A 13,091-nucleotide genomic window follows, 5' to 3' on the forward strand; every position below is an offset into this window, starting at 1 on the left:
AAAATGGCGTCGGCTGCATCTTATATACATATCCCTGGTGCACAGAAGTCAGGGAAGAGGCGACAGCAACCGACGCCGGACCAGGACTTTGGAATTCAGGCCGACTGAGGGTAGCCTGCCAACAGGATAACCCAAGTGTAATGACTGCAACAGTGAAACATGAACATCTACCTGCTCCTGATTTTGTTTCTTTGTCCACCATTCCCCTCAATTCTTGAGCCAATATGCTGACAGGTTTGGGCGGGGGGTAACACTGTATTCTTACAGCAGTAAGCTGAGGACATACATTCCTATGTCATGACTTTTGATGTATTCATTCTACAGCTCTCACTGATTTCTGAGCAAAGAGTTTGTGTGTGTATGTTAGGGGAATTGCAATGAATTCACACAGGATTCTAACAGTGAGATGACTAGATACAGGTTAAGTGTCAAACAGGAATGTACTAATTAATTCACTTATTTGATCATAGTTGAACATCTAAGAAAGTGTAGTCTTAATTTTACACTCAATTATGAATATATGCCAGATTAACAGTTATGTTAGTAAACTCATCAAAAAAACAGTTGATGATAGTTTGTGATGTCAGTTGAACTATTACATAATGGAGAAAAAAATGCAAAAGAACTAGTACTTAACTACCAATGCTTTGCTGACACTTGTATTTGTCTAGAAGTACATATGATTTGTACGTATATTTGCATATCTTATGTAACAATTTCATGGATTGTCCAAACAGCAGTTTAACAGAATACAATTTCACAGAACATCTCTGTACACAAGTCAGGAATCTGTTGACCCCAGTTCATTGGTCAGTAAGTAAGAAAGTTTACAAGTATTTTATAGGTTAGGTATAGGATACATTACACAGTCTGGCTAGGTTTAGGTGTAAAATTGTTTTTCTTAGAGTGTGTGGATATATTTACTTGGGCTTTTCCTGACAAATTATGAATATACAGTAAACTCTCAGTTAAACGGTACCCATGGGGATTGGTAGATGCCAGACAACTGTAGTTTCTTGACAGTTATTATTAAAAAACAGGCCTAGCTAATACTGTACCCTATACTATTTGTTTGGTTTGACTTGTTCTCAGGTTGGGGAGAGGGAGAATTTATTCCTATCTTCCTTTCTGAAACTCTAAAAACATAAGGTATGCTTCTGCGGGGGGTGACGGCAAAGTGCAACATACAAAAACTGTACTGTATTTCTTAGATTTTTTTTTTGACAGTTGCTTGAGAGCATCAGTTAACTGAGAGTTTACTGAACGCCATGCAAACATTTCTGTTAATAACAACCCAGTTGATGTATATATGATATCACATGAAAGTTTATGTAGTGCTGCAAAAGGTGTCACCCATACCTGCTGTTTCAGGGCTACAAATTTGTAGTTACTTACACTTGTTTAGTAATAAAATATGGAAATATGTATAAATGTTATGTTTCAGTATGTATCTTTAGCACTGTCAACCTTCATACATCGTCCAGTCAACAGACAACTCATGCATGCCCCCTCAGACAAATGGAATACTCAGTACCAAAGAAAAAAAAAGTTGGGTACCTATCCTAACATTCCAGCTGTTTTGTCCATTTTCATTCTTCCTGAAATGTTGGGTTCTGATTCGATCCATGGATCCGATTCAGTTGTTACTTTAGCTCATGGCCGCCAAAAATCTCTCGATCTCCTCTCTTACCAATATGCACCCACCCCTAATATACCTCAGAGCTTGTTTGCCATCTGAAATTAAGTAGGAAGAACTAATATAAAAATCCTAACAAAATAAGTCATATCTCGAGCTCAACATGAAGCAGTGGTGTGTTTATAATCTCTCTTTCTTCTAGAAATCAACTGTGAAAAAAAGTTTGGGAGAGGGGATTGAGAAACAATGAAATTTGTATAATGAAAAGCACATACCTTGTTTATCTGATATTGTCAATCTTCACTATCTTCAACTGTAGGGACAGAGTACCCAGCTACCTAAATTCACAGGTGGACTCTTAAGGAAGGATATTCCTGAGCACAGTTGAGCCAAAGGCTGTTCTTCCCTATGAGACCAGATCTAGTTTGTAATGAGTGATAAAGTTATGAGAACTGGCCCAAGTTGCAGCTGCACATATGTCGTCCATGTATGTTGTAGACAAGAGTGCTGAAGAAGTTGTCATACATCTAGTTGGATGGGCTCTTGTAGGTTTTGGTAAGGATAGCCCCAATTTGTTTTAGATAAATGAAATGCAATCTGTCAGCCATCTGGCTAGAGTTACCTTTGCAATTGATATCCCCAATTTAGAATCCGTAAAAGACACAAATAATTGATCTTTCTAATATCTTTCATTCTACTTGGGTACAAATGTAATTTTCTGTGGACATCCAATAAACGTAACATATATTCACCCTTGTTTGGAAATTTAGAAAAGAAGACTGGCAGATTAATGGTCTGGTTAATACTGGAGTCTGACACTGCCTTATCCAGAAGGAAAGAAGCTTGGTTGGGGCGGTAATGATCCAATCATCTAAGTATGGAAATACCTGGGATCCGTGCAGTCTCAAGTGAGCTGCTACCACTGTCATGCATTTGGTGAACACCTTGGGTGATGTGGTGAGGCAAAAGGGCAGTGTTCTGAACTGGAAGGGACCGGTTCCCGGAAGGAAACAAAAACGTTCTGGATTGTTTGTTCATGTTTTAGTACGCATCCTGAAGGTCTGTCGAGCAAATCCAGTCATCCTTGCTCAAAAAGGACAGAATGGACTGAACTGTGACCATCCAAAACTTTGTGTGTCGAACTGACTTGTTCAAGTCGCTAAGATCAAAAATTGGTCTCCAGACCCATTTTCTTGGCACTAGAAAAAAATCCTGAATACGTTCTAGATTCTATCTGGTCTGGTGGGACCACTTGGATGACTCTTGCTAGCAGCTTTAGCTTTTCTAATGCTGCTGCTTTCCTCCGACAGGGTGGGACAGAGGGAAATTTGCATACTGATGGAGTTGGGAGGGAAAAGGGAATTATATAACCTCTGGAAATAATCCTCTCCACTAAAGTATCTTTTAGGACTAGCCAGGCTCTCTGGTCCAGGGATAATCAACCCCCAAATACCTCTAGAAGGGGCACAATCCAGCCTCCTTTCAGGAAAGCTGTTAGGGTCCATCAATGAAGGAATCTCTGGACCCTTGGTTCTGTGGGCCTCCTTCGTCATTTAGGTGTAGTCATCCATTCGAGTTCCCCCCTCTAGCCCTGGAGGAACCATCTTCATGTGGATCTTGGAAAGGACCCTGGGACTTCCTGAGCCATATGTTTTAACCACTCAATTGATTCCTAGAAAAGGATCTTTGAGGTGGTCAAAAAATGTATGCCCACTGCAGAGACAGTCTTTCCATCTTCCTCACTCCTGGAGAGTGTGTCTTTAACTTTAGGGCTACACAATGAACATCTGTCAAAGGGTGCACTGACAAACGAAGACTTGAAGGGCTCCGCAAAATCATACAAGCACATACAGGCATACCTACTGATGGAAATGTCTGAACCTGCTGCACATGAGTTTGAAATAGATTGGAGAATAGCCAACTGCAAGGTCACAGAAAATTGAGCCTCAGCCATAGTGGTCCTCCCGAAAGGAATTTTGAAAGTTCCTTAATCAAGTCCCTTTGTAGTCTCAAAGTGTGCCAAGTAGTTCAGGGACTTGAGGACAAAGGTCGCTGAAGCACACACACATTTCCCAAATCTGTCGAACACCTTAGACTCCCTGTCAGGGGGTTGGACAGAGGTACTCTGGTCAGCAAGTTCCTTCTTGGGAGCCACCACCATGACCATAGCATTTACGGGCACCCCTTACTCCAGAATTCCCTACCTAAAGGTGGAGCCAGAATCCGATCTGGTCTTTTGTGGATTGGCTCAATTGACTCAAGTTCCTTTCACACCCACCTAAAGATCAAATCAACGAGCTCATCGGCAGGCAGAGTAACCCAGGAGGTTGAAAGGCCATCTCCAAAGGCTTCCAGGAAAAATGATTCCTATGGAGAAGGGTTATCAGAGGACCAACCATCCCTCTGCTTAAGAATCTCAAGAATGTCTCCAAATGAGATGCCATCAGGTGGTGATCTTGGGGACCATTCTCCTTCAGCCAAATCAGTATCTTTGGTGACTGACTTCTGAGGGGGGAGGGGGTTAAAGTTCCTCCTCTTCCACTTCCTCTTTCTACAGACTTCCTCGGTGGGGTGCTCTGGTGAAGTATTAGTAGACACTGGAAAACATTGCTGGGTAGCCTGGAGACTTACAGCTGGCTATCCTATCACGCAGAATGATGAGGCTCAAGGTGCAGACACACCTGGGATCCAGAGGGACGATGTGAGGCAGGTAAGGATCCGTCTGACCTGACGAAGCACAGAACACACTCTCTTCACTACCTCAAAAGCAGAATGCTCCTGGGAGAAGGAAGACAATGGAGCCGAGAAGCAAGGCTTCTTTCTGTCCCAATCAGTTCCCTCTTCCCTGAAGGCAATCTACTGGAGGTGGAAGTCAAAACCAAGCTGTCCAATGCTGAGGCTCTGAGGGGCAAAGACATGGTTCCAAAAACTTCAAAGTCGACTCCAATGCCTCAGACCCAACAGGGGTGTTTCGGCTCAGAGTCATCCGGCTCTGAAGACATCACAGCCTGTGCACTCCCGGATGTCTTCAGATCTGAAAAGGACTGACCTGGAAGGTTTGGGTGGGTCCAGGGGATCTAAAACAAGCAGTTGGGTCACAGAAGGAGCTGTAATTGGCAGAGTGGTAGAGGGACAGACTTCATGACCCGAAGGGGTAGGAGCCGGGAGAACTCCCAGTTATACTTCTGGAAGATCAAGAGGAAGGCTAGGATGGCAACCTAGAAAGTTAGCATTCCAAAAAAGGAGAAGATAGTCTGGAAGGTACTGGATCAACAGTGTGTGAGTACCTAGTCCAAGGTAAGGATGCCAGATCCCAAGTGCTCAGATCAGAAGAGGAAGTTGTTGGATCTGGCACACAAACTGTAGAAATTGCCTTCAAATCTGATTTCTGTTTCTTCTTAGGCAGCCCTAAAATGAAGGAGTTGACAATCCTGATGGTTTAGGAGACTTGGTAAAAGTCTTCTTAGTTTTAGCCTTGGAGAGTAGAGCTCCAGTAATAGCTTCAGAAAAATGACATAGGGAGTAACCTTTTTAATATAAGTTAAATCTTTTGGTCAGAAATGGCCCATGAATTAAAGTTAGGACACATTTGGGATTCAACTTTAAGGTGATCCAGGCCCAGACAGTAAACACATGATGAATGCGTGTATGATAAAGGCAATTTGTACCTACACTTCTGATATTTCTTAAACCCTGAAGGGCCTTTTTCTGACATCCTGAACTATATAGAATAATAAAGAAAATAAATTACACCCTTTTTTGTTATATTTTAAAAAGAAAAGGGCAAGAAAGAAGAAAGACCATCAATGGTAGTAAGAATACATTAGTTGTGTAAAAGCAGATAAAAAAATAAACTACAACCAACAATGGTAAAAGGGGATTATATAGCTCCTTTTTTCTTACACTAGGTGTGAAGTATTTAGTAGTAAAAATAGAAAAAAACATAATTCTGAATTTTTGCTTGAGAGCTGAAGGTGACCATATCAACAAATGAGATCTGAGGTATGTTATGGGTTGGTGCGTTATGGGTAAAGGAGGAGGCGGAGAAGTTTTTGGTGCCCACAAGCTAAACTAACAGCAGAGTCGGATCCACAGAATCGGATCCGAACCAGGGAGATGAGGAAAGAAAGCAAAATGACATCAGACTCTAAGATATTTTCTAGAAATATGACGAATATATGCCATACGTTAATAACCACTGTAATAATTTGAAATAGAAGGTATAAAAATAGTACACTATGGTGTCAAAAAAAAAAGTGTACAAGATGCTGGAAAAACTGCACTGATAACTGAAGCCTAGTCGGGTATGTCATGTAGTTCAGTACAGTGAGGACAATACACTTCTCAAATTTGTCCAACACTCTGGACTCTGTTTGAAGAACAGACTAATGCACTCTACTGACAGCTTTTTGTGGTGGCTGTGGCAACATCAATGGCACTGACTGCAGTCCCTTTGCTCCAATGTAATCTATATTCGAGTGGAACTAAAATTCTGCTTGGCTTCCTAAGTATAGGCTCCACCACATCAGGTTCTCCCCACACACTCCTAGACACCAGGATGATAATGGGCCTGAACCAAAGGCCTACTGACTACTCACAGAAAGAAATCCAACCTCCCCATGTCTCATCAATTCAATAAGGTTGCAAAGGAGACATCACCAGTGGGGGATTTTGGGAACCCTTCCCCTCATCAAAGTCATAGTCCTCTGTCAGTGAACCCTGGGGGGAATCTAGGCACATCCTTTTACAATGATAACTCTTGTGCACCACCAGGTAAAGAAGCTTAAAGAGGATCCCAAAGTATGGGGCTGTTCTGGACCCTTAAGTGCAAGCTGTCCATGAACAAAGTGATATGAGATGGAAGATCTAAGATGACAAGAGAACTGGCATGGATCTTGCACAGTGTGCGATAAACAGGCATTAAGAAAGGACAGAATCTGTTCTATGACTTCAAATGTTGATGGCTAAGAACAACTGAGAAAGGACCTTCCTTGACCTGCACATCCAAGAGAAGCAACATCCCCAGCTGCCGACCTCACCAGATTTGAAGCAAAGACCAGAGCCGAGCTTTTCAGGGACGAAGCGCAAGAATGGCTCTTTAAGCCTCAGAGTCCGTCCCAATCCCAGGCCCTGAACTCTCATCTCAGGGATGCAGATGGCTCAGACAGAGCCAGAGTCAAACACATAAAGATAGACAGGGAAGCTAAAGACAACCAAGCTGTCAGTGTCAAGAAGTGAACCACACAGACGGGAGTAAAATCCAAAATCAAAGTCTCAGAAGGGTGGACTGGAGAAGAAATAAGGTATGAGGCAGAAAGGCCAGCTCACTCCATTCTCAAGGCAGAAATGAACGCAATGATCCACAAGTACATCTGGGCCTTCAAGAATATCTGCAACATCTTGCCCACACCAACTTCCCTAAGGCTATGCATGGACCTAGCATACCAATAAGAAGCAGTCAAGGGTGGGTTATCAGGCCAGTGCAGAGGTTTGTTCAAATCCTGAACCTTAACTACAGAAGGCGGCCCCGTGACGACTCCAGTGAGAATTCGGGATCCGGGGTAACCGCTGTAAATGAAGATGCATGCCAACCAGACTCCAGTGCCATAGGATGTGGTTCGATTTTGTCAGATTTCTCAATGGGTTTTTTTGAGGTTAGACGGAGTCATATTTTCAATGTTTGTGCAGGAGCAAGCCTCCCTGCACCCCCTGCTAATTATATATACCAACTCTGAAATCACACTAAAGCGGGGAAGGGCATAAACCCTCCCCTACTATAATTTCAATCTTGTCAGTGTTTTTCAGTTTAGATATTTTTCTACTGATCATTTACTGTTGATCTTATGCCATTTAAATAATTTCAGGAACACCTATATACATAAGCATGCACATATTTGTTATACAGACAAACACACACAAAACCTCTGAGACTGCACAAATTCAGAGAAGGGGGGAGGGGATATGAGGAAAATGCAACATTCACTTTCATGCTCTGAGTCTAGCCAACAAGAAAGGATCACAGCTGTGCTTTGGGTTTAAGGTTCCAAGCATCACTCACTTATCCAGTGATAAACAGTAGAACATCCCTGGTTGAATAACTGTTTTGCAAGGAGTGGGGAGATATACCCCCACCCCCATGTAGGGTGAAATCTGATTTGTAATTATGCAAACTCTTAAGGTCATACTAACTCAAAGCAAAGGGAAAATATGAATTTTTAAAGAGACAGCTTTTCCCCTAGACTATGTGGGCAAAGCCAAAACAATGGGGATGCAAGTGGCACCCCCCTCAAAGCTATTTTGTTAGCACACCCCAATGTAAATATATTTTAACAGCCTCTTCCCCTACTTGGAACTGCTGACATTAACAGAAAGTGAGAGTTTGTGTTTGCTGACACTGGTTTTGAGGATGAAAGACCTGATAAAACACAGCGCTTCCATTTATACAGCATACACAATCAAATGTAACTAAAGAAAAAAAGCTGCTTAACACAAAAAACACAGAGTACTCTGGCTAATGGTGAAAACAGACAACACTCCGGTAACTGCACATCTGCATTACAAATAAATTTATAGCAACTTGCAAAGTGAAGCTGAAGAGTGTAACATCTATGTTGTTGTTGTATCTTTTGGCTTTTCCCGGTTAGGGGTCACCACAGCGGAACTGTGGTCCGCTAATGATTGGCAGTAGTTTTTTTTCGTTCCGACTTGCCAGGCCTGACGCACAACCTTCAACGAAGGTACACCCATTCACGCATGTCTCCACACAGAAGACGCTTTAGCTGAGAATCGAACAGGACAACGTCTTACTGTGAGGTGACAACACTACTACAGCACCACCACCACAGCAAGAGCGTAACATCTATACAGTACATAAAATACAGTTATCCAACTTACAATGTGGATGTCGATGCTCAACTTCTGGTGTTATAGGCATCTGCTCTATGGCTTCAATTTCTTCAGGTGGTCCTAAAAATAAATTTAAAGCCAGACATTATTATTGACAAGGCAGAACAAAAATACTCCAAACAGCAGTATTTATTTTCTTAAGATACAAATAAAACTTAATGGGTACATATAATATCCTTCTTTGTTATCTTTCTTTTCCACATTCCCCTCCAGTGCAGGAGGACATCAAAGACTTACCTTAAAACTGTACGATTTGCCTGCCACACTGCATTTAAAAAAATAAAGGACGCTGCTCAGTTCTGCAGTGTACGACAAAAAATTTAAGAACAAACCACAACAGTTTCCAGAACATCATGTAATGCTTTGTATACTCTGAATTTTTTTTTTTTTTGTAGGAGAAGCATCTTTCTTGCTATTTTTATGATCCAAGTTCACAGGAATGAAAAAGTTTTGCTCGTTTCTTCTCTCCTGGTGGGAAGGTTGGGGATCTGCTGCAGTGGGCAGGTTGTTTTCAATGTCACAATTAACTTTTTCAACATTGCTGCTATTTATGTGAGCGAGATTTCAATACAGTGGGGATTGGGGAATTTGCCCTTTCTGTATAGTACAGTGATCTCAGAGTTGCCCCAGTCCACAAAAAAGTAGTTTTTGTTCTGCTTCGAATCTTCAAGATTTGAAGTTTTTTTTTTGTATTCAAATTTTTGTGATTCAAATTGTTTTTCTCTGACTTATCACTTGAACTTTTGACACTCTGCATGTCTGGCACAGATTCATATATTGTACACGCACATACACACATGCATATTTGTGTGTGTATACACACATGCGCACAAACATATGTACATATTGCTATATATATATATATATATATATATATATATATATATATATATATATATATATATGTGTGTGTGTGTGTGTGTGTGTGTATATATATATATATATATATATATATATATGTGTGTGTGTGTGTGTGTGTGTGTGTGCAGGCATATATATATGGGTCTACTGCTTTTAATCGAATACCACTTATTCGAAAAAGAGCAGTAGACCGTTCAGTTACGCCAAAGTGCACTTATTCAAAAGTGCACTTTCACGAAACTCGGTTCAACGAACTGATAAAAACAAAAAATAGAAAACACTTATTAACATTACATTGAATGGGGGACTTCGCCTCCCTCCACTTAATTATACCAACTCCGAGATTGCACTACAGTGGGGAACAGCTAAATTCCCTATTCTCCACTGTACTGTGTCTCGGTGCTTCAGTATCCCTGAACGGATGGTTGAACTGTGCTTCGTGGAAGTGCACTTTCGTATAACCGAGTGTCTGCTGTTAGTTTTCGAACACGTGGATTTTTGATCTTTTACAGCAGACCCATATATATATTAGTTTACTGTGCCTCTGTCTAGTAGTGACACAGAGATGACCCCTGGGGTAAACCTACGATCTCCCATCCACTCGTCAAGATTTCTCTTGAAGAGAGTCAGTGAGGGGCTCTGCCTAACATGAACTAGGATTCTGTTCCAGTGTATGGGAAGCCTCTGAGTTATGAATCTGTCCCTCCAGCATGTCCTATTCATATTTGTGTTGAGGTTCAAATCTTTAAGCTCTCGTGGTTCTGATGGATTTGGATTTTTTGAGGTAGAGCATGTCCATCAATTCCTGATTGGACATGGCCTTGTACGTCAGGCACAGATCACTTCTGAGTAGGCAGTATGCTACTGAAAAGAGTTGGAGTTTCTTTAGTCTGGCAGCATATGACAATATGTTGGAGACCCTTGATCCTCTTGGTGAGGTACTTTTGGGGTCTCACTAGCTGTTGCAAGTGCCGGGTGAGGTACATACCAAATGGGGCACTGTACTCAATCATGGGCCTGATAAGGGAGGAGTACAGCGGCACAATGACCTCCTTTGATCTGGATGTGAATCCCTTCATGATAAGGTGGGCAAGGTAGAAAGTCGTTCTAACCACTTTGGCAATATGGGTGTCAAATGAGAGGTCACTATCGACTTGGGTCCCCAGGTCTCCGATTACTTTTTTCGTACTCAGTGGGTTACCGCCTATGTGATAATTTGTGGGCACTTTGTTTTTCCCCAAAGGGGATGACTATACATGTTTTGGCATTTAGTTTAAGGCCATCACTCCGGCACCAGTTGTCCATTTCAGTGAGGCCTTTCTGTAGGATGTATGTGTCAGCTGGTGTATCGACTATGCGCCTAGTTTGCAGCGAACTTTGCCAGCCACAACCCTCCCATGTTTGCTTTCACATCTGAGAAATAAATGCCGAACAAGAGGGGTCCCAGGACAGAGCCCTGTGGGACACCACTTGTCATTGGCTTTAAGTCTGACATGGCTCCAGCAATTTTGACTTTATGGGTTCTATCCTTTAGCCAGTTTGCCACCCATCTTGTGACATATGGATTTACATTTAAGCTCTTGAGCTCGTCTATGATGCCAGAGTGGGGTATTGTGTCGAAAGCTTTAGCCAAGTCCAGGTAGGCTGTACAGACTGCTTTGCCCTCGTCGATGGCTCTAGTGACGGTTTTGAAAAAGTCAACCAGGTTTAAAAGGCAGGATCTGCCGTTTACAAAGCCGAAATGGGTGGGATCAAGTGTCTGTAAATCCCCAATGTCTCTGTTTATTAGTTCCATAATGATTCTTTCCATAGCTTTGCAGACCAGGCTGGTTAAGCTTATGGGGCGGTAGTTACCAGGGTCAGTAGAGGTGCCTCCTTTGTGGAGTGGGACTACTGTTGCTGTACGCCAGTTTTCAGGTACATATCCTGTAGTAAGGCTAAGGTTAAATAGCATTTTTATGTGCGGGTTTAGCTCCTCTTGGAGTTCACATAGCACGCAACCCGGGATACCGTCGGGTCCCATTGATGATGTGTTTTTAGCTTTGCTGAGGGCGGTTCTCACCTGGACATCTGAGATGACAGGGAGGTTACATTCAGCTGGGATAAGTATTTCTTCTTTTGGGGGTAAGGGAGGGGAGAAATTTGCACTGAACCGGTCTGCCAGAATGTTGGCAATATCTGTGGGTTCAGTGTATTTTTTGTCATTGTGAACTAACTCTGAACATATCTGAGGTTTCCTCCCAGGTTTCTAACATAGCTGAAGAAGGCCTTGTGGTTATCTTTAGTGTCCATAGTGATTTTTCTCTCAAAGTTGGCCTTGGATGTTTTTATGAGAGAACGTAGCTTTCAACTAGTGCTGATCAGAGATGCCTTCTCTTTATGGGATTTTGCTCTGTCGTGCAGTAGCTTCCTTCTTTTGTTATACAATTTGTTTATGGCTGGGGTCCACCAGACAGGACGCCTGCCCTTGGTGGAGAGGGTCTTGGTTTTATTTGGGATTGCATGATCCATGCATTCTTGGAGATATCCGTAGAAAGCATTTGTGAAGGATTCTGCATTGTGTGATGTGGTTTCCACTGTCCCAGTGGGCTTAAAGGATACCATCTCAGTTTTAAGAAGTGTAAAGTTGGCTTTTGAGAAGTTTTTCACTGTAGTCTTTTGTGTTGGGGGTGGAGGTGGGATATGTATATCCAGGGTTATTAGTTTGTGGTCAGATCTCACTAGTGAAGGGTATACATCCAGTGTGGAGCACTTTGTCCCCATGTTTGTGATGATCAGGTCTAGTATATTATCTCCCCTTGTGGGAGAGGTGACTAGCTGTTCCATTGCATTTGAATTTATGAATTCCAGGAACCTTTGGGCTAGGATGTTTGGGCTACAATAATGCACCCAGTCTATGTAAGGGTAGTTGAAGTCTCCCAATATGATGGTGTTTGGTGAGACATTCACATCCTCCAATGTCTTCAGGAAGGCTGAGTGGGGTTCCTGAGATTGGGAGGGTAGTCTGCAACATGCTACCAGTTGTATAGCAGTTTTGCCTATGGTTAGTTGCACCTGGATGGTCTCGGATGCTTAATGTGTTGCCACTAACCTGGAGGTGTGGGTGTCCTTGATGAATATGGACAATCCCCCCTCCCTTTTTGGTTTGGCCCGAGTTTTGGGGCCGAAAGGCATGATATGAGGTATAGCCTGGTAGCGCTGGGGTGCTCTCAGGAGCCTTGAACCAGGTTTCAGTTACTGCACAGACATCGATGTCCTCCATACTGAGGAGTGCTTCGAGAGCCTGCATCTTGAGATTTAGACTTCCGGCGTTGAGCAGCATTACCCTTAATTTTTTTCCATTTTTGTTTTCCAAGGAGGTGGGTTTGCCTTTTGAGCCTTGCCTAAAAAAGGCACTATGGGGGAGGCAAGAGCCTTAGCCAATATCCGGAAGCCCAGTGGTGACAGATGCAAGCCGTCCCTTGCGAAGCAGCATGGCTTGTCCAGCATGTCATCCCAAGCAGACAGACATTTGAGCCCCCTAGAATGACACCAGTATTTGAGCCAATTATTAAAGCTGGTCATCTTGTCTTTGTACTGTGGCATCATTCTTGGTGAGGGCAAGATGCTGCTCAGGGTCAGGGTCATATCAGCCTGGGCTTCATAATCAGAGAGCTCCTCTATGTCTCTTTTCATGTAGTCCAGGGAG

General features: G+C 42.6%; 1 protein-coding gene across 2 annotated transcripts in view; it reads right to left on the reverse strand.

The window, feature by feature from the left end:
* LOC122790475 (zinc finger protein 521-like) overlaps positions 1-13,091 on the reverse strand; it is a 3,214,752-nt gene that overhangs the window by 1,658,255 nt on the left and 1,543,406 nt on the right. For both annotated transcript variants that reach the window (XM_044058016.1, XM_044058015.1), the window contains exon 15: positions 8,531-8,602. In XM_044058016.1, coding sequence (XP_043913951.1) covers positions 8,531-8,602 — 72 coding nt within the window. The remainder of the gene's footprint in view (positions 1-8,530; positions 8,603-13,091) is intronic.

This window comes from Protopterus annectens, chromosome 16.part0, assembly GCF_019279795.1.
Source record: "Protopterus annectens isolate FY-2018-M chromosome 16.part0, PAN1.0, whole genome shotgun sequence".
Taxonomy (NCBI): domain Eukaryota; kingdom Metazoa; phylum Chordata; order Ceratodontiformes; family Protopteridae; genus Protopterus; species Protopterus annectens.